The sequence below is a fragment of the Globicephala melas genome, chromosome 9 (assembly GCF_963455315.2).
Source record: "Globicephala melas chromosome 9, mGloMel1.2, whole genome shotgun sequence".
Lineage (NCBI taxonomy): Eukaryota > Metazoa > Chordata > Mammalia > Artiodactyla > Delphinidae > Globicephala > Globicephala melas.
This window is the reverse complement of record NC_083322.1, coordinates 92,322,513-92,345,335: the sequence shown is the minus strand read 5'-3', so window position 1 is coordinate 92,345,335 and position 22,823 is coordinate 92,322,513. Positions and strand designations below refer to the sequence as shown.

Sequence of the window (22,823 nt, the reverse complement as noted above, 5' to 3'; positions counted from 1 at the left end):
CATTCTTTTGCATGTGTATATCCACTTGACCCAGCATTGATTGTTGAAAAGCCTGTTCTTTTCCACTGACTTGTGCTGGTATCTTCATCAAAAATAAACTGACCATAAATATGAGGGTTGGTTTCTAAGCCCTCAATTCTATTCCACTGATCTAAATGTTTTCCTAAAGCCAGTACCACACAGTCTTGATCATTCTAGTTTTGTAGTAAGATTTGAGAACACTATGTGTGAGTCCTCCAATTTTGTTTTTCTAAATTTTTTTGACAATTTTACCTCTTGAATTTTCATATGAATCTTAAGATCAGCTTGTCAGTTTCTGAAAAGAAGCTAGCTGGGATTCTGTGAGAGACTGCATTGAATATGTAGATCAATTTGGGGAATAGTATGCATCTGATCCATGAATCTGTAATGTCTTTCCATTTATTTAGGTTTTCTTTAATTTTTTTTCAATGATATTTTGTAGCTTTCAAGGTACAAAGCCTTACACTTCTTTTGTCAATTTACTCCTAGATATTTTATTCTTTTTAATGCTATTATAAATTAAAGTCTTCTTAATTTCACTTTAGATTGTTCACTGCTAGTGTACAGAACTACAACAGATTTATGTATATTGATTTTGTATCCTGCCACCTTGCTGAACTCATTTATTAGTTCTAAGAGTTTTTTAGTGGATTACATAGAATTTTCTATATTGTGTGTATGTGTACACACACACAGACACACACACAAACTGATTAGAGATAGTTTTACTTCTTCCTTTCCAATTGGTTACCTTTTATTTCATTTTCTTACCTTATTTCCCTGGCAATGTTGAACAGAAGTGGCAAAAGCAGACATCCTTATTTTTCATAGTGGCCCTTTAACAAGTTGAGGCAGTTCCCTTCTATTCCTAGACTGTTCTATTCCTGCTCTACATTTGAGAGTGTAAACCGGCGCATCCCTTCTAGAAAACAACTTGGTAATATGTGTTAAGAAATTGCAAAGTTCAAATCCTTTGACCTAATAATCCCATTTCTATAATCAATTTAAGGGAATAATCAGATGTGAATAGAAGTTTTATGCAGAAGGACATATTCTAGGAAGGAAATCTGGTTTCAATGTCTATGGACTCACTGACTGCTAGGATTATATATGCTCATTATACAGGACCTTTATCACTCACTACTTCACTCACTACTTCATTTCTCACCAAACCTATAATTCAGAATTGGTTAGGACTTTTTCTAGCAGATAAAGTCCCTTGTCTGGTTAAAGGTATACGAATAGCTACAAATCACTGCTAGATTTCCCAGTATAACACTTCAATACAGAAAACAGTAGTTGAAATGCCTGAAAGAACCTAAATATGCAACAATGGAGGAATGAAATATGGTCCATCCAAGTGACATATTATTCCAATAAAAAAGCATGTTATTAATGAAAGAAGCAGAACCTCAGCTTGGGAATAAATAATCATAAATATGAGAGAAGACACATTAGGAAAAATATAGAAAATTTTAATAGTGATAATATCTGGGTCATTTTATTATCCAAATTTATAACAATAAACATCACTTTTATAATCAAAAGAAAGTCTAACATTTTTCTTTCTCCTTCCCTGCCCCACTCAAAAAAAGTTACTAATTCTAAATAATAGTACTACTGCACAAAAAGAGGGTACAGGATCTTAAAACTATGCATCCCTGGCCTAGAGCCTTAACTGGAAACTTCACATAAAATATCAGATACAAATAAATTGTACAACTGAGACTAAGTTTTATCTTTTACATGACAAAATGAATAACATAATATAGGCAGCCCCCAGTATACAAAAAATTTAAACTTACAAGTGACTTTCCATCCTGCCTCAACATGCTGCTGGAGGCCCCACCATCACAGGAAAATTTTATCTTTAATAAAATAACCTGTAAGTTCATTTCGTTTTTAAGGTAGGAAAAAAAAAAAAAGAAGACACAGTACACAGTTGGTAGGTACAGACTCCTTAACAAAGTTCTCTTGCTTATTTGGTAGATTCCACAGCCTGCATTAAATTTTTTCTCTTTTTTTTGAAACTCAACACCTACAACTGAAATCCTGGCAATTACAGATTAACAGAGTTAACAATAAGGGAAAACTTCTGGGCAGAAAAAAGCCTGTCATTCATATATTAGTCTGGTTTAGTTCTAGCAAGTACTGATCCACCTGGTTCCCAGAAACTCGGTTGAGTCGGGGACCAGATTTTTTTTTTTACCTTGTGTATCTCAAGCACTATTTATTAGAACTTGCTGATTTGATGAAAACGTTCCAGCTGCACTATCCAAAATGCAGTCAGTAGTAATGTATAACTACAGAGCTCCTGAAATGTGGCTAATGCAACTAAGGAACTGAACTTTTAATTTTATTTAAATTAATTTAAATTTAAATAAACATATTGCCTAGTGGCTACTGTATTGGCCAGCCCAAGTCTAGAACTGGCACAATAAACATGTACGGAAAGAACGAACAAATCGATCAACAATGCTCTCATCACAAAACCCACAAAATATTAGCAGTTCTATATTATGGGAATGAATTCAGATTTTTAAGAAAATGAGGCAGGGAAGATAATTTTGAAGCAAGACTTTTTTTTTAGGGGATATGCCAATTTTTCATTGCCTCATAAAACACGTTATGACAATTATGAATTAGAATGGCCTCCTCCCTACTTATCCAAATAGCACCCATCTTTAACTTTCTATCTACTCCACAGAACATTCTCACCTTTGTATTTCATTCATTCATTTATTCAAAATTTAATGATAACCTACTGTGTGCTGCACACTATGAACACAAAGTAGAATAAAACTCAGTCTCTGTCCTCAGGCAGGCACTTCAATAGGAATAAGAGATAAAAACATAATGACTAAGTTGAAATAGAAAATATCGTTATAGAACTGTGTATAACATGGAATGCAAGCATAGGGGAGCACCATGTGAGAATCAAGAGACTACAGAGAAAGTGACATTTAAGACTGCTTCCCTCAACCATATAATGACACTCTACCATAAGCATTACTATAGAAAACTGTTTTATTGATATTTAGAAAAATTCCAAATTAAAAGATTACTCAAATTCCCTCATTAAACAAACACTAGTATTGAGAGCATTACAGCTAACTTAATTTGTACAAAGTAATTTTAATACTGGTTTTCGTTACCCAGGATATTATGTTAATTTTAAGTACCAAAATACTATTTTGTTGTAGTGATACCATTATTTCAGTGTTTGTTTTTCATCTGAGTACTAAATATTTACATTTTGATATGGAGATCAATGACTAACATTTTACTTTATACTGCATATAACTGCCAAACAAAAAGTGTCCTCTACCCAGAGAATTATAAACTGCATTAAAATTTTTCATTGAATATTATTACATTCATTCAGAAATCATTTTTCTGTAAATTCATAATCCTCAGTGGAAAGAAGAAAATAACAAAGCAAAGCTTCTGTTGCAAAATAATTAACAGTCTAGTTCAAAGACCTTATGAACAGGGAAGTATGAACACAAGACTACTGAAATTAATACAAGTAACTGCATCCCACGCAGAAACTAAAGACCTAGAGGTATAGGAAATGTTTTCTTATACCTCACACTAACAATAAAAAGACTGAGAAACAGACAAAATAGTTCAAAGATTCCCTCAAAGAGAGTAAAAAGAAATGCAACTGCTTGAAGATGAAAACATTAGGAAAAAAATTTAGAATTAGTTTGTCTGTCTCGCCTGCATTCCCTCGATTATTTCAGAGGAAGCTCCTTCAGCATCTATAGGTTTCTGCACAAAAATATACCCATGGTGAAACCACTTAACCATGTTTTCTTAAGGCCACTGTGGTGGAAAGTGGGAAGATTGGTCAGGTAAGACCTCACTAATGAATAAAGCAACATTCAGGCAGAGAGCTAGAGAACGAGAAATTTGCCTTTTAAATCGTGCGCACGCGTGCGTGCGTGTGTGTGTGTGTGTGTGTGTTGGGGCTGGAGAGGTGTATGCCCAGTGTAAAGAAAGGCTTCAGGGCAGAGAAGTGCACTGGCATATCTGATGACTCAAACGAGCGATATGAATGGAGTTTGGTGAGCAATGAGAAAAACTGGATTGGGGTTGAGGTTGGAGAAATAAACAGGGATATGATCACACAGATCACGAAAACAGAGGTCCAGGGTATGTGGAGGAAAAGCAACTATATTAATTTGGCTATAGAACAAGATTAATGAAAAACAGTATTTGCACACCACCCTCATGCATAAAATCTTAATTTAATTCTCACTACACAGTAAGAGAAATAATGTTTCCCTTTAATGGGTAAAGAAATAACAGGCTCAGAAGGGCTAAAGGCCTTGCTGAAAAGCTAAGTCTCTAACCCCAGACATTCTAACCCAAGTCAAACAGGTAACCTTTCTACTACACAATAAGAAGTAGTGAAAAATAACATGAAAAAGACAAACCCAGTTCAAAGTCAGACTAAGAAATATGGGCTTTATTGTGGGGAAAAAACTAATGGAAGTTATATCAATTAAAAAGATGATTCTGATGATCTCCATAGAGCATACAGAATACTTTCAAACAGAGGTTCCTTCATAAAAAATGGTTACCATACATAACAACAATCATTTTTCTACTGTGTTCCCCAGAAGAATAAGATGGTGGATGTGTATAGCTGGGGATGGGAGGAGGCTAAGTACCATGTTCAATCAGAACATACCTACTTTTTAATCTGTTTTATGTTAGATTTAGTTTCAAAAAGAATTCTGCTCTTTGAAAACCACTGACTATAAGGGAGTCAACCTTAGTTCCAAAATCTTACTCTAAAGATCTAAAACCTGCTGGAGGTAGAGCATTTCTTTCACCCATCAAATACCCTATGTTAGCTACTTTAAAAAGCACACTAATTTCTTTTCAGCTTTTTTTTGCTAAAAGCCAACAATATACCACTATAGATTATCAAAAGCAATTTCAGGTTAACATTTTTGCCGCCATACTTTTAGAAATAATACATATGCCTACCACAAAGTTTCCTTGTATGTTGAGACATTATAACATTAAAAATGTAAGGTAAATATATTCTAATACTACTATAAACTGCTTCTCAATCACTAAAAAATAAAGACTAAAAATTATATATTGAGGTCCCCCCAAAAAAATATTGCTAGTGAATATTTCATCTGTAATACCAATAAGTATGATGTTACCTAGGAGGATGGAAGGCGGAGCGAGGGATGGATTGGGAATTTGGGATTAGCAGATGCAAACTATTACAAATATAATGGATAAACAACAAGGTCCTACTTTATAGCACAGGGAACTATATTCAATATCCTGTGATAAACCATAATGGAAAAGGATATGAAAAAGAATATATATACGTAAAACTGAATCACTTCGCTGTACAGCAGAAATTAATACAATATTGTAAATCAACTATAGTTTAATAAAATAAATTAAAAAAAATTTTAATAGAGTTTGATATTAAGGCAATATTTTTAATGTACCTAATAAATCCTCAAATGGTCAATATCAAAATCTATAAGTTAGCAAAATCATGAATACACAGAATTGGTTATGTAAATATGCACACATACCTTTATCCTTCTTAAAATCCAAAGCATCTTCTTTATCGGTCACTATTTCCTTCATATTGATAATACTCTGGTGGGTAAGCTGCCGGAGAATTTTAATTTCTCGAATTGCTGTAATGGGAAAGCCTTCCTTTTCATTATCCAGGCGTACTTTTTTTAAGGCTACCATTTCTCCTATTAGAAAAGTAAATAAAATCAGGTTACCAGCTGACAAAACTAAGTAACATTTAAAATTTTTATTTTATTTTTTAATATTATTTTTATTTTTTCTTTTCAGCTGCACCAGATAGTTTGTGGGAATCTTAGTTCCCTGACCACGGATCAAATCCATGCCCCCTGCAGTACAAGCGTGGAGTACTAACCACTGGACCAGCAGGGAATTCCCTAAATTTTTATTTTAATTCATAATTTCAGTTCCTACCTCTTGAAATTACAAACCACAAAATATATTTTAGTTTCCAATATACCAAATTATAATATTTATGGTTCAAAAAGTCTCTGGTTAAATAAATTAAGGGATATTTATCAAACTACGGAATATTATACAACTGTTAAAAAGGATAAAGTAGGTCTATATGCACTGTTATTTTACACTAAGATATATTAAATGAAAAAAGCTAGATAACGAAGAGTAGATATATTACACTGCCATTTTTTAAAAAGTGAAGAGGGGAGGCTAAATATACCTAATATGCTTATACATGCATAAAATCTCTCTGAACAGATGAGAAAACTCTGGACATTGTGCAGATAAGAAAATATGCTCAGATCTATTCCTGTTCAAAGATGCCCAGTTACCCAGTAGTAAAACTGGGATTCAAAATCTGGTTTAGCTCTCTCAAAACTATGTGCTCTTCCCACAACACTAAATGGCCTCATAATTTACATATGAGTGAGTTTTGTATCAGATAATCTAAATATTGAAACACACACAAATCCTATTATAAGAAAAAATTCACTGTAACAGAAGTTTGTTCATTCCACTTCTTTGTAGGGGAAAAAGAAGGAATTCTGTACTTACAAATTTTCCAAAGGAAGGACGTTTTTCCTTTTAATCATTAAAAATTACTTGATTTTTTAATAGAAATCTAAAATGTATGATTCCTTGTTTTATAATTTAATCTCTTTTGATAATGCAGAATCATCATGATAAATATTACTTTACTGCTGCATGCTATAACTGCCTTCAGAGTTTCTATGCATAAGGTAGCCTCGCTTATACTAAGTGCCCTCAAACACCTATGCTATTTTATCTATTGGTTTACTTCAACAAGAAATTATAAATAAAGATTAAACACTGACTCTAAGCACCATTTATTAGTAAAATACATGGTGTCTAACACAGTTACTTTTTCCTCTGCCCCAAGGCCTTTTAAAACTTTCTCTCAGGGGACTTCCCTGGTGGCCCAGTGGTTAAGAATCAGCCTTCCGGGGCTTCCCTGGTGGCACAGTGGTTAAGAATCCCCCTGCCAATGCAGGGGACATGGGTTCGAGCCCTGCTCTGGGAAGATGCCACATGCCACGGAGCAACTAAGTCCATGCACCACAACTACTGAGCCTGCGCTCTAGGACCCGCGAGCCACGACTCCTGAAGCCCGCGCGCCTACAGCCCATGCTCCGCAATGAGAAGGCACCGCAATAAGAAGCCCGCGCACCACAACGAAGAGTAGCCCCTCTCGTTGCAACTAGAGAAAGCCCGCGCGCAGCAACCAAGACCCAATGCAGCCAAAAATAAATAAATAAAATAAATAAATTTATTAAATACAAAAAAAAAAGGAGGAGAATCGGTCTTCCAATTGGGGAACTAAGATCCCACATGCCATGGGGCAACTGAGCCGGCATGCCCCAACTACTGAGCCTGTGTGCTCTGGAGCCCGCACACCACAACTAGAGAGCCCGTGTGCCGCAACTACTGAGCTCACACGCTCTGGAGCCTGCGCGCCCCAACCAGAGACAAGCCTGCATGCCGCAACAAAGAGCCCACGCGCCACAATGAAAGATCCCATATGCCGCAACGAAGATTCCCAATGCAGCCAAAAAAAAAAACAAAACAAAAAACCATGTATGTATATACACCCCATTACATGTACTCATATCTTACATAAGTGCATACATAAAATGAAACAAAAAACAAGATGAAACAATACCATGATAAATTCAAATTTAACTTTTTTTTTCTGAAAATTCCTCAAGTTATACATTAGAAGAGAAACATGAATTAAGCACATTCCATAGGCCCAAAGATCCAAAGCATTTGGCATTCTTACCAGTGTCTTTATCCCTGGCCTTGTAAACTTGTCCATAGGTACCTTCTCCAATAATTCCGATGATATCAAATTTATCCACGCAGCGTTTTCCCCAGTCAATGTCTTTTTCTTTGATTTCACCATAGCGAGGCCCACATATTCTATCAAATATAGTTCTGAAGTTTTTATATACAATCAAGCAAAGTGAATAAACTGTTTAATACTCAATATCCACCCTCCATACCCAATCTTAAACCATTTATTTCCCCTCACCCTTGCATACTTGTGATCATCTAAGACAGGCAACACTGTGAGGTGGTATTATAAATTATCTTGAAAGTCAAGGTATTTCTCCATACTGACTCTCCTTCTGTAGACTAACACTTAAAGTGGGAAAGAGAAGTAATGAAGTTTGTATGAAGGACTTTCAGAAATACAATATAATTTTTCAGTGAGGGGACAAAACCAACACCGGTTCAAAGATTCAAAGTTCTCTAAACAACCTCCAGAGTATTTTTTCATTCATTGACAATGTGTATATATTTATCTGCTTTCAAAAACCAGAAGTTTAATAATGAACATTACCAAAAATCTAACCATAAAGCGTATTGACAAATTTAGACTTATGGCTAGATAAAATTATCTTAAAAATGGAAGCACCAGAAAGATTTTCAGTCTAAGAGAGTATAAAAATATTAATATTATCAACCCTTAGGAATCTACACTTTAAGTATGTATTATATATAACAAATATTTTATATTCTTCAAAAAGAATGTAATTTTGTAGTATCTTAATATTCTGGCAGGTAAGAGAATTTAAGTAAAGGAATAAAGGTACAATACTCAAGGAGAGACTCTTTTTAAAGTTTTCTAGCTTTCTACTCCACACTAGAAAATCACCTCATATTCTTATACTAGACACTACCTGAAACAGCAATTCTAAAATCAGATCTAACTCAAAGTCTTACTTACACTTTCCCTTGGTTAAGCAGAAATAAAAAAAGGAATCATCATTCTCCCTCTGCCCTTAACTGATGAACAGGTTTCAAGGGAAAGAGTTATCTCTAGGCACTTACTTGAAGCTAATTTAGGATACAGATTTCAAACCTTCTTCCACTCCACCTCTTGCAAAATCAAGAATGCATTTAGTTATGGGAGCAAATAAAAGCAAAGGAAAACATAGCAGCTTGCCCATTACTAATTTTGTCTGGACTCACTGAATGCTGATTTCCACCTTGCCCAATTTCAATATTTGTTTTTTAAATATCTTAATTATAGAAATTTTCTTCAACATATATAATATCCCAAGAAATTAATACATTACAAACTGAGAGGGAAAATTTAATTTGGTATTATGAGTCATTTTGAATAAGTACTCAGGCAATTAGGAAAAAAAACTTTTTTCAAAGCTCCAATAAAAGTTATTCATATACTTAAGTTGAAAGAACACACTTTTTATTATTTTAAATCTTAATTTTGGACTTTATAATTTTATGATGATCCAGAATCATCTCTGGCCAATTTAAGAGCAGGTAGAAAGCAAGCACATACTTAGGCCTCCTTTTACTATGTAACTGTGTTGCTGTTTTCTTTTCCTCTGGACTCTTTGAGAGATCATCTCCTCCTGGTAGCTCAGGGGGCAGTGGTAAATCAGCAAGTAAACATCGTAGTTTCTTTTCTACTTCTTTTTTAACTGCTTTTACTGAAATATTTCCTCGTAAGCTAAAAAGAAAGGAGTCAGACAAATAAAACACAAAAGTTTATTTCATTGAGAAATAAAAATGCATTTATATAGCACACAATGGCAAAGGCTAAACCGAGTTTCTTTACTTTCCAGCTAAAATAATATACTATATTCAACTGCAAAAATATAAAATTTGGGGGCAAAAATGATACAGAATTAGATAAAAACTAAGGAAATCTGAACAAAGTATGGACTTTAGTTACTAATAATGTATCAATATTGGTTCATTAATTGTAACAAATGTACCATACTAATAATGCTAGATGTTAATAATGAAGAAACTGAGTGGAGGGTATATGGGAACCCTCTGTAATATCATTATAACTTTTTTGTAAATCTAAAACTGTTCTAAAAAATAGGCTATTTTTTAAAAAGATATAGAATTACTATAAAACTGTAAATTAAAACTGAAAGTCAACTAGTCATGCTTTATGGGAAAATTCATTAGTTTTATAATAGCATTTGGTTTGATTCTGGTAGACAGACAAAAAGCTATTTTGTTTTAAGAAATAAATAAACCACATGCTATTATTTATCTGGCCCATTTAAATAACTACAAAGAACAAATTTAGCTTCATCCCTTTTCAGAATTAATTTTTCCTGAATTGGACAATGATTCTTTAAAAAATTTTTTAAGGCTCTAGCTTATCAGAATTACAGGTGAAAATTAAGCTCAGTTAGTTTTATACTTTTTTGAATGTATTAAGACCTCTGATTTTTTTAACTGTATCTTAACCTGGTAATTGATTATTTTAAACCTCTCAGACACTACAAAATCTGTTTAACAATATAACATGTTGAAAGAGAATATTACAATGATAATAAAATTTGGACTTCACATACTTTCATAGCAGTTATGAGTCCCAGAATTAAAAACTTTAGTGAAACTACACTACTGTGGTCAGAAACTACTAATGATGTTAACAATATAAATCATTTCATTTTAATTATAACTTCTCCTACTCATGTTGGACTTTAATATTATTGTACAATATACGGTCTTTTAATACCATCTGATAAAAACTATTTATCAATAAAATTGTGACTTTCCTTCACAACCCCATGTTACTAGAAAGTAATCTTTAATAGGGAAAACAAGCTCAAAAGGAAATTGGATTGCAGTTGTATTTTTATAGTAATGGTGTCATATAGCCCACTTTTCAATTTTCATGTCCCTCCATTCAACAAATATTCATTATACACGTCTATGTGCTAGGTATTACATAGGCACTATAGTTTAACAACAAAACAATTCACAAATACATTAAGATACATACAGTTCCTCTCAGAAAGAAGGTTACAGTCTTCTGGAGGCATCAGAAAGCAGCAGGATAAAGTACTGTACAGACTAATTTCCAGAGTAATATGGTACTAAAGGGTAGCTAACTCAGGACTGAAAGACAGTAAAAGCTTCTTTCTAGAAAAGGTACCACTTGAACTCTGTCTGAAAATAATTCTATTTAAAATAATTTATTTAGAGAACTGTAGTCTCTAACTTGTAATTAGACCTCAGTCCAAAATTTGCATTTGTCCAAAAATTCAAATCAATGGGGGGGAGGGGAGACTAGAAGTCTTAATTTTACTTATAATTTAACATTTAAAAGACTGCCTATATTCAAATATATCATTATATGAACTACCAAATTCAGGAAGGCTCCCAGACTTAAGAGAAATGAGATATTAGTTTCAAAAAATAACACTATATAATTAAACACATTATATTTTCACTGAATACCTGCAATAACCAAATAGGGTATGTGATGAGTTTTTAAAAGTCTCCATATACTACAGAAACAAAAAACAACAAAATGCCTTAACCAGAAATGTATAAGACCAAGAGAAGAAAATTAAAACATATGGCTGATGAACATAAAACTAGACCAGAACGAATGAAAAGAAATGATGTTTTCATATGGGAAACTGTAATCCTGTAAATCTGTCAGTCTCCAAATTAATCATTGCATTTAACCAAGCCCCAAACAAAAATCAAGCAAGACAAGCCAAATGATCATAAAATCTGTCTAAGAATAAGGGCAAAAAGTGCCAACACTGGTCCCAAGTTCATTTATAACAGTGTTGAAGTTGAGGCTGAATGGCCGGGTTATTCACTAACCAGTAATTTACTCCATCCCTTTACTTTTACATTACCTACCTACTCCTATAATAGAAATCTGACTTTGAGGGCCAACATACTATGCACCTAAGAAGTTAAAACAAAAAAGTATTGGCAAAGAAATAATACAATATGTTAATAGAAAATAGAGTCCAGAAACACACAGATATCTATAAGAATTTTTATATATGGCACCACAAATCAGTGAGATAGATTATTCAGTAAATGCCATTAGCAACAACTGATCTATTAGTCCAGGGGTGATGCGAGAGAGCACATAATCAGACCATGTCTTTCTTCTACATATAATAACCAAAAACAAATTTCTGTGAGATGTGAGTTAACCTTTAAAAATGTTTTAAACCTGTAAGTTTTAAAGGAAAAATTATAGATCCAACTACATTCAAAATGGAAAACACGCATGTAGCCAAAACCAAAAATAAGTCTCAAAGACAAGCAACAGACTGTGAGAGGCACAGGTCAAGATCCCTAACATAAGCAGTACCTATAAATCAATTAGAAAAAAGATAATAATCTTAAGGAAAAGTCAGTATAAAACATGAACAAGCAATTCACTGAAAAATAAAGCCAACAAGTGTTTAGAAAGATGCTATAGCTCAATAACCAGAAAAATGCAAAATTAATCACATATTTTAAAGATTTTCAACATTTCAAAATTGGCAATATTTAGTGTTAGTTGAAGCAATTTCATAAACTTGGGTGCATAAATTGGTACACAATCTTACTAAGATTCAATTTGGCAGTTTCCATCAAATTTTTAAATGTGGATACTTTGACCTCACAACTATCCTATAAAAATTGCTCACATGTACATAAAATATTAATGTATAAGGAGAACTTAATAGCAAACAATTATAAATCTAAGTATCCATTAATCAACAGAATAGTTAATAAGAGAGTGATGCATCCACTTCCATGTATAGGAATATTGAACCTATCTCTACCAACCTGGAAAGATCTCCAACACATTAAAATAAAAAAAAAAAAAGAAGTGAAGGAATATTGTGCATGGTATGATCCTAATTTTTAAAAAAATGATTTATTACATGTAAACATATAGTTAACAGTCTATCTTATGATTTTCGGAGAGTAATGGATTCCAGGGCTGGGAGAGAAGCAAAGTTCAAAGCGAGCCTAAAAGATATTGTTTGGCTAGGAAGCAAGGAAGCACTCAAAAATAAAATGAGTCATATCAAAAGGACAAAGGAGTTAGCATAAAGGAGTTCCCACTGGCCAAATTTCAGACCATCAAATTTGGAGCATCAAAAAGAAGAGTGGCTCAATGTTCATTGCAGCTCTATTTATAAGACAGGACATGGAAGCAACCTAAGTGTCCACTGACAGAGGAATGGATAAAGAAGATGTGGCACATATATACAATGGAATATTACTCAGCCATAGAAAGAAACGAAATTGAGTTATTTGTAGTGAGGTGGATGGACCGAGAGTCTGTCATACAGAGTGAAGTAAGTCAGAAAGAGAAAAACAAATTATCGTATGCCAACACATATATATGGAATCTAAAAAAGAAAAAAAAATGGTTCTGATGAACCTAGGGGCAGGACAGGAATAGAGATGCAGACGTAGAGAATGGACTTGAGGACACGGGGAGGGGGAAGGGTAAGCTGGGACAAAGTGAGAGAGTGGCATGGACATATATACACTACTAAATGTAAAACAGATGGCTAGTGGGAAGCAGCCACATAGCACAGGGAGATCAGCTCGGTGGTTTGTGACCACCTAGAGGGGTGGGACAGGGAGGGAGGGAGGAAGACGCAAGAGGGAGGAGATATGGGGATATATGTATATGTATAGCTGATTCACTTTGTTATAAAGCAGAAACTGACACACCATTGTAAAGCAATTATACTCCAATAAAGATGTTAAAAATATATACACATAATAAAATTAAAAAAAAAAAGAAGAGTGGCTATAAGTGATGTTGAATCAATCTTTGGCCGCACATGTCAGTAGTAGTACTCAGGAGTCTTAAAAAACTTCAATATGCTTGAAACATACAAACACTTTCAAAGCAAAAAGAGCAAAGACACAATAAAAGAGAAAAGACAGAAAAGAAGGTGGGTCAAAAAAATTTTGTTAATGGCCAAGTATGAAATGTGCCACCATCTTGTTAAAAACAGAGGCACAAAGAATATCCTCCTTAATAAGCAGTCACCTGGGCACATCCTGAATTCTTAAAAACATCACCACTAAAAATTTACCCCTGTAGCACATATGAAAAATAAAGTAGAGAACAACCAGTCTCACTGGTCCAGAATCACTAGATTCTCAGCAACTGGCTTATTCTCACTAATGAAGTGACTCAATTCTGCATTCATGCCTCTCTGTCCTGGACAGCCCATTCCAGGAGTCATCAAAATTACAAATCACTACTCTTATGACCCTTTGGTGTTCCTAGAGAACAGTCAAACCTGCAAATACCACAATTAGAATAGTATAACTGGATAACACCTGATCATATTGGATGGGGTCCCTCAGCAACATTTTTGATTGTAGAAAAAAGATGCCTCAGAGGGCATGAAACACAGAAATTATATTCAATACTTTATTTTCTGTTTGTTTGAAATTATAAAATTGTCATAATGCTGGCCAAAGTGAGCACTTGCAAGACCTGCCCACATGGAATTTCTATCCACTTGTTTTCAAATTCTCAGATGTCAGCTAGGAAAACTGACCATATAGTTGCTTTTTAACAAAAAGGGGAAGGGGAGGGGAACAGCTATAATTTCTTCATAAAAATAAGAATGAAAAAGGTTAATTTAAGTCAATTGGCAAATATCACACAACAGCATAAAGCTTCTATCCTAGCATACATTTGAGAAACATTCTTAGAACTGCATTTACATTTACTCTTACCTTCATCCTCTTAAAAATGTTTCAAAATAAAGTACAAGCCACACCCCCAACATTCACAGCAGAAATGTGTAAACAATTTAAAGGAAAGCATAAACACATTTCCGTAATATGTAATTAATCTCTAATTGCAAAAAATTAAGTCAATAAAACACTAAAAAGTGATGTATTCGTAAAGCCACCTAAAGTAATAAATTTATAAGGCCAATGAAAACACTTAGAATAACCAAGACACACGCTATTATCAACCAGGACAGACTCTCTCATAAAATGTCCTATCTCCGGTAGGATCACCAAGGAATACTCAGCCAAAGAAAATACCAACATTTCTCATTCTCAAGCTCAAGCTGAAACATACATTGTATCCCAGGACAATGGCAATTTTTACCTGGAATTCTTAGCATAAGCTATAATTTTGTCATCCTACAAGCCATGTGCTTCATTTTAAGTTGTACACAATAAAGAAAATTAATTCACTTACTAACACTCATTATAAAATTTTTTTGGTGGGGTCAAATAATTTCAAACTTAGATTTTTCTTTAAACAGTCACTGACAAAATTTTTTGCACTTACCTATCAGCATCTTTATCTTCAGGCAGCATGGGAGGCAAAGGTAAGGGTGGTAAGGTAGAGGTCACTAAAGCCACATGTTGCTCCTTCTCCTTGGCTCCTATGCTTGGTGTAAGTGGTTTGGTTTTCTCTTTAAGAGATACTGGTTCCTCCTTTGTAACAGCAGATTTACCCTCCTTTCCAACTACAACTGCTTTCTTGGTGGCTTTATCTACAATCAAATTATTATCCACCTTTGCTACCTGAAGAGGTGGCTTTGTTTTTGCCTTGTCATTTTTTAAAGTTCCACTGCTTGAGGGAGAAGGTGCATGCTCAATTTTAAGTTTCTTCACATCCTTCACGTGGTTGGTTTGTGATGCACTGGCACCAGTTTCTGTGTTCCCCTTGGTAGGTGTAGAAGTGTTTGAAGCTTTGGCAGCTTTGGCAGCGGCCTCAGCAGCCTTAGCTGCTTCTGCAGCTTTCGCTGCCTCTGCAGCTCGTGCTGCCTCTGCAGCTCGTGCTTTTTTATTCTTGTTCAATTCAGCTGCCAGGCTACTCTTCAGAGTTAGTGTGCTAGGAGAAATGCTAGAATGACGACTTCTGGATCTAGACAATCTGTGCCTGCTACGAGATCTTGAATGCCTAGATGAGTATGGGCTTCTGCTTCGGGATTTGGCAGACCGTCTGGTGGAAAATAATTAAGATTTAGTCAGTAACTCAGAAAAGTTCAGTTTGAAGTGTACAAAAACTCCTAACTTGAGGCTGTGAAATGAAATAGAAATTACTTAATTTCCAAATCATAATATAGTTTTTGTGAGAGAATTTTTTAAAAGCAGAAAGTGCTTTTAAGTAGAATATTATCTGCTGGTTATACTTTTCCTGAAAATAGACTCTTGATCTCAGTCTGGCCTACAAATGCTCAAAGATGGGGCTGGATGAAAGCAGATCTCTATGAAAAGAAATACTGTAAGAATTAGGAGGAAAAACTATGACAAGGCATTACTGCTGTCTCAAGAAAATAGAAGCAGTCAACAAGGACAACACCAATGGTAGAAGTAGCAGGGTGAAGTCTGACCAAACTTTTACCAGGGAGACAATTTCTACAACTCAAAAGCCCCCCATGCATAAGTTCAGGAGTAAGTAGTGCTCTGTCTACACCAAGAGTGAAAAAAATGAAACCTGTCATTAGGCAGTAAGAAAAAGTCTAAATCTTGGGAACTATCTAACAATGACTGTTCATTTCACTTCTCAAAAATCACTGGAAAACACAAAAATTAACGTATATTCAAAAGTATGGTGGCAACCAAAGTTTCTATGAAACAAATGCAGCACAGCACCAACAGAAATGAAGCTGAGCTTTTCAAATCCACACCTTATCAAGACTTTAAAAAAATATAAGACCAAGGCACTATTAGAGTACTTTGACATATTTGATATGGCTCACTTAATGCTCACATCAACCCCAGTAAAGTATCTGCAGTTTGTAGATAAAACTTGAATCTAAAATATTACCTGAAGTCAAATCCCAATCTCATTAGTAGTTGTACTGGTTATTATCTTACTGCCACTACCCCATCCCTCCAATACTCTTCTGCCCTACCCTGGGCCCAAAGGAGGCTGACCTCAACAGATGCATCTTCTGGGTTCCAGTGTTATCCATCACTGGCAGATCAGAAGGCAGCGAAAAGCTGGATTCTTTCTTTCCAGCTCCCTCCTTCCTATTGGTCACATTTTGTGGCAGAAGATCTGTCCCTCTACCACCATGGCTCCTGTCAAACACTGCCTTCTCCACAGCTCTCACCAGGCTCTAATAACACTATATTTTCCTTGCCCCTTCGAGCTTCCCTCTGTAACTAACGAAAACATCCCTTGTCAGTTTTCTCAATCCACCCCTATCTCTGTAGTCCTCCATTAAAGTTTCTTAAACCATCTGAGTTGGATTCTGTTACCTTCTAGAACCTAACTGTATGCCAGGTCTTAAACCCAGATCTTTTGATTCTAAAGTACGCAGAGTCACATTCAACACATTAACACACTACCATGGAGATAGTTCTTATTGAAATTTTGTAGGGGATTTGGTAAATGAAGCAAAGAAATTCCTAAGAACCCATAATTAAAGTGGGAAGAGAAAAGGAAGAACTAGAAATTTTTGTTTATATTTGGCATTAATATATTATGTAATATATTACATATATATTATCCAATACATTTTACAATTCTAGTATGAAGACAAATGATGGTTAGATTTAGGATAAACTCAAATACAAATTCAACTTCTCCCTTATTCTTTCAGAAACATTTCAAAATGTACATAGGGCCAATTAGTGTTCAGCACTGAGCTAGTGTTTCCAACCCCATACATAAAGCATTTATGTAACATTATTTTAGGTTAACAGGAACACTGGTTTAGTAAACATTTTAATCTAACACTTGCTTAACAAATATTCATATACATCAATCATAAAAATCATCAATGAGCTTACAACTATTCATGGAAATGAGAGGAAATGTTTAGCTAAATATAAAGTAATAAGTTGGTTATAAAATATCTTGGATAACTTTAATATAGGAACAAAAAGTGTCATAATATGAAACACTTGGCCACACTTTTAATTTCCTTTGCCTTCAGAATCCTGGACCTCAAAATAAGACTGCTATGTCAAGTTACTATCCCCTGATCACAGCAGGAGAAAGCAAAGAGACTGCCGTCTCATCAGAGGTAACAGCACAGAACTTTTCCTAAATTAACTTTCCCACACTAGCAAGATTCTGGTCATCAGCTTCATACAGACACAGAAATAATATTTAACTAAGAAATTTATAATCAGTAAACTTTACTTAAGAAAACAGATACAAAGATAAAATCCCAACACAAGTAACTCCTCTGGCCTATTAAATTCTTATTCTCTTCTGCACAGAATCTAGATAAGAAAGTTATCAGTAAAGACAAAAATTTTTGACCTATAAAATATATTTCAGAAATGACATTTTCATGGTATTTGATCCCTAAACCAACTGAAATTCTTCTAGACACACACTCCATTCTTCTCCAATTTTTCTATTTCTCTTAAAAAGCTCCTTAACTTTTCAAATTTCCTGCCCTAGTAAACTTGTATTCTCTCAGGTATTGCATATTTGCTAATCAATTTCAATTACATATTTACTATTTATAACAAACATATTTTGGGAATCTAAAATTAAATAAAAACACAAAACTCAAGTTTAGGTTATTCTTACTAATGATCTAACACTTCAGCCATACAAAGTTATGAGAGTAAGAGAGAAGTGGATCTCTAAGACTACATAATGAATTATGTCATGTCTTATAAAAAGAACTTAAATGGATGGTAGATAGCACATCCTTGTTTTATAGGTAAGATTTTTCTTCTTTTTAAAAATGTTTTTTCTAATATTTCTGTGCTGTAAAATTTACAGTGACCATATATTAGCTGTTTCTTGTTTGTTTTGAATGTTTTTAAGATGTTACAGAATCACAGAGCTTCCCTGGTGGCGCAGTGGTTAAGAATCTGCCTGCCAATGCAGGGGACACAGGTTCAAGCCCTGGCCTGGGAAGATCCCACATGCTGCAGAGCAACTAAGCCCATGCGCCACAACTACTGAGCCTGCACTCTAGAGCCCGCGAGCCACAACTACTGCAGCCGCATGCCACAACTACTGAAGCCCGCACGCCCAGAGCCCGTGTTCCACAACAAAAGAAGCCACCACAATGAGAAGCCCACACACCGCAATGAAGAGTAGCTCCCACTCGCCACAACTAGAGAAAGCCCGTGCACAGCAACAAAGACCCAACATGGTCATAAATAAATAAATAAAATTTTTAATTAAAAAAAAAAAGAAATTACAGAATCTTTTTAGAAGCTTTCGCAAATTCATACAACTCAAAGCAGAACCAGGGGGCTTCCCTGGTGGCACAGTGGTTAAGAATCCACCTGCCAATGCAGGGGACACGGGTTTGAGCCCTGGTCCAGGAAGATCCCACATGCCACAGAGCAACTAAGCCCGTGTGCCAAAACTACCGAGCCTGCGTGCCACAACTACCAAGCCCACGTGCCACAACTACCGAAGCCGGCACACCTAGAGCCCATGCTCCACAACAAGAGAAGCCACCACAATGAGAAGCCTGTGCAGTGCAACGAAGAGTAGCCCCCGCTCACCGCAACTAGAGAAAGCCTGCGGGCAGCAATGAAAACCCAATGCAGCCAAATATAAATAATAAAATAAAATAGATAAATTAAAAAAAAAAAAAAGCAGAACCAGGATAAAAAATCCAGTATCTAAAACCCAACTGGTTAGTGCTCACTGTTAATTCGGTTAGTGTTCCTTAGAGAGAGAGCATGGTGTACTGTTCACTCGACTATATCACACAATCTCTCCAAGAGTCCAGGTCTTCTGCAATTGTGCCTAATTAGCAAACACTGATTCTTAAAATTTTTACTATAATAATATTCAATCCCTCATTATATAAAATAATATGTAAGAGCAGTATCCAATAGAAATTTCTGGGATGGTGGAAACGGTCAATGCATGTGATGTCTCCTATGGTAGTCACTATGGACAATATTTTTTAGCCTAGTTTTTCTACCCTGCTTATTTCACATGCTAATAGTAGCTATGTCCATTCAAATCTTGTTGCTAAGCCCCCATAAAGGTATGAAAGTGATTCCCATGCAAGGATGGTTCAACATACGCAAATCAATAAATGTGATATACCACATTAATAAAATGAAGGATAAAAATCATATGAGTATCTCAACAAATGCAGAAAAAGCGTTTGATAAAATTCAACATCCTTTCACTATAAAAACAAAACATATGGTTACTAGAGGGGAAAGGGGGGGAGGGATAAATTGGGAGATTGGGACTGACATATACACACTAATATATATAAAACAGGTAACTAATAAGGACCTACTGTATAGCACAGGGAACTCTATTCAATACTCTGTAATGACCTATATGGGAAAAGAATCTAAAAAACAGTAGATATATGTGTATGTATAACTGATTCATTTTGCTGTACAGTAGAAACTAACACAACATTGTAAATCAACTGTACTCCAATAAAAAAAAATTTAATTAAATAAAAATAAAAACTAAACAGATTGGGCACAGAAGGAACACACCTCAACACAATAAACGCTAGATATGACAAGCCCACAGCTAATATTATACTCAACAGTGAAAAACTGAAAACTTTTCTCTAAGATCAGGAATAAGATAATGATGCCCACTCTTATCACTTTTATCCAACACAGTATTGGAAGTCCTAGACATAGCAATTAGGCAAGAAAAAGAAATAAAAGGCATCAAAATCAAAAAGTGAAAAGGAAAATGTTCTTTGTTTGCAGATGACATGAACTTACAGACAGAAAACCCTTTAAAGACTCCATCAAACACCTGTTAGAATAAACAATTTCAGTAAAGTTACAGGATACAAAATCAGTAGTGTTTCTATACATTAATGACAAACTGTTGGAAAGACAAAATAAGAAAACAATCCCATTTATAAAAGTATCAAAAAGAATAAAGTACTTCGGAATAAATTTAACCAAGGAGATGAAAGAAATTGAAAAAGAAATATACGGAAAGATATTCCATGCTCATGAATTGGAAGAATTATTAAAATGTCCATACTACCCAAAGTAATCTACAAATTCAATGGAATCTCTATCAAAATTCCAATGGCATTTTTCACAAAAATAGGAAAAAAACCCTAAAAATCATATGGAACCACAAAAGACCCTGAACAGCAAGAGCAATCTTGAAAAAGAAGAACAGAGTTAGAAGCATCAACTTTCTGATTTCAAAGTATATTACAAAGTTACAGTAATCAAAACAGTATGAGACATGGACCAATGGAACAAACTGGAGTCCAGAAATAAACCCATGCACATATGGCCAATTAATTTTCTACAAAGGAGTCAAGAATATACAACGAGAAAAGGATGATCTCTTCAATAAATGGCATCGGAAAAGCTGGATAGCCATACGCAAAAGAATAAGACTGGGCCCCTATTTTAAACCACATACAAAAATCAACTCAAAATGGATTAAAGACTTGAACATAAGATTTGAAATCATAAAACTCCTAGAAGAAAAAGAAGGGGGTAAACTCTTTGATACTGATCTTGGCAAAGGTTTATCAAAAGCAAAAATAAACAAGTGGGACTACATCAAACTAAAAAACTTATGCACAGCAAAGGAAACCACCAACAAAACAAAAAATCAACCTATAGAATGGGAGAAAATATATTTTTTTATTTATTTACTTTTTTTTTTTTAGAAAATATTTTTGATAAGGAGTTTATATCCAAAATATACAAAGGGGATTTCCCTGGTGGTCCAGTGGTAAAGAATCCGCCTTACAATGCAGGGGACATGGGTTCGATCCCTGGCCAGGAAGCTGGGATCCCACATGAAGCGGGGCAACTAAGCTCGCGCACCTCAACTAGACAGCCTGTGTGTCGCAAACTACAGAGCCCATGCGCTCTGGAACCCGCGTGCCACAACTACAGAGCCCACGTGCCCTGTAGCCTGTGTGCCACAACTAGAGAAGAGAAAACCCACACGCCACAACTAGTGAGAAGCCCACACGATGCAACAAAGATCCCGCATGCTGCAACTAAGACCGGACGTAGCCAAAAATAAATAAATAAATAAATCTCAAAATATACAAGGAACTCATACAACTCAGAGAGCAAAAAAGGCAAATGAACCAATTAAAAAGTGGGCAAAGGGGACTTCCCTGGTGGTCCAGTGGTTGAGACTCTGTACTTCCAATGCAGGGGGTGTGGGTTCAATTCCTGATCAGGGAACTAAGATCCCACATGCCATGCGGCACAGCCAAAAATTAATTAATTAGTTAATTTTAAAAAACATTTGTTTAAAATTAAAAGTGGGCAAAGGACCTGAAGAGACTCTGCAACACATCCAAATGGCTAACAGGTACCTGAAAAGGTGCTCAATACCACTAATCATCAGGGAAATGCAATTCCACAATGAGATACCTCCACATACCTGCTTGAATGTTTATTATCAAAAGGCAAGAGATAACAAATGCTGGTGAGAATGCAGAGAAAAGGGAACCCTGGTACACTGTTGTTAGGAATGTAAATTGACACAGCCACCATAGAAAACCATGTGGAAGCGAATCTAGAAGTCAAAAAATAGAACTATTGGCAATCCACTTCTGGGTATACATCCGGAGGATATGAAATCACTACCTCAAAGAAATATCTGTACAGGCATACCACCGCAATAAAGCAAATTTGCAATAAAGCAAGTCACACAAAGTTTTTGGTTTCCCAGCACATAAAAAGCTATGTTTACACCATACTATAGTCTATTAAGTGTGCAATAGCATTATGCCTAAAAAAACAGTGTACATACCTTAATTTTAGAAATTAATGCTGTTGGGAAAATGGCAGCAACAGACTTGTTCAATGCAGGGTTGCCACAAACCTTCAGTTTGTAAAAAACACAGTGTCTGAGAAGCACAATAAAACGAGATATGCCTGTACCCCCATGTTCACTGCAGTACTATTCATAAGAGCCAAGATATGGAAACAATCTTAAGTGTTTATGAACAGATGAATGGATAAAGAAAATGTGGGCATGTGTTTAATATTATGCAGCCTTAAAAAAAGAAGGAAATCCTGCC

General features: G+C 35.0%; 1 protein-coding gene across 2 annotated transcripts in view; it reads right to left on the bottom strand.

Moving 5' to 3' along the window:
* Window positions 1-22,823, bottom strand: part of CDK13 (cyclin dependent kinase 13) — a 110,609-nt gene that overhangs the window by 64,999 nt on the left and 22,787 nt on the right. For both annotated transcript variants that reach the window (XM_030871177.3, XM_030871178.3), the window contains exons 2-5: window positions 15,167-15,826; window positions 9,392-9,562; window positions 7,862-8,001; window positions 5,598-5,768 (exon numbers count right to left, since the gene is read on the bottom strand). In XM_030871177.3, the coding sequence (XP_030727037.1) occupies window positions 5,598-5,768; window positions 7,862-8,001; window positions 9,392-9,562; window positions 15,167-15,826 (1,142 nt within the window). The remainder of the gene's footprint in view (window positions 1-5,597; window positions 5,769-7,861; window positions 8,002-9,391; window positions 9,563-15,166; window positions 15,827-22,823) is intronic.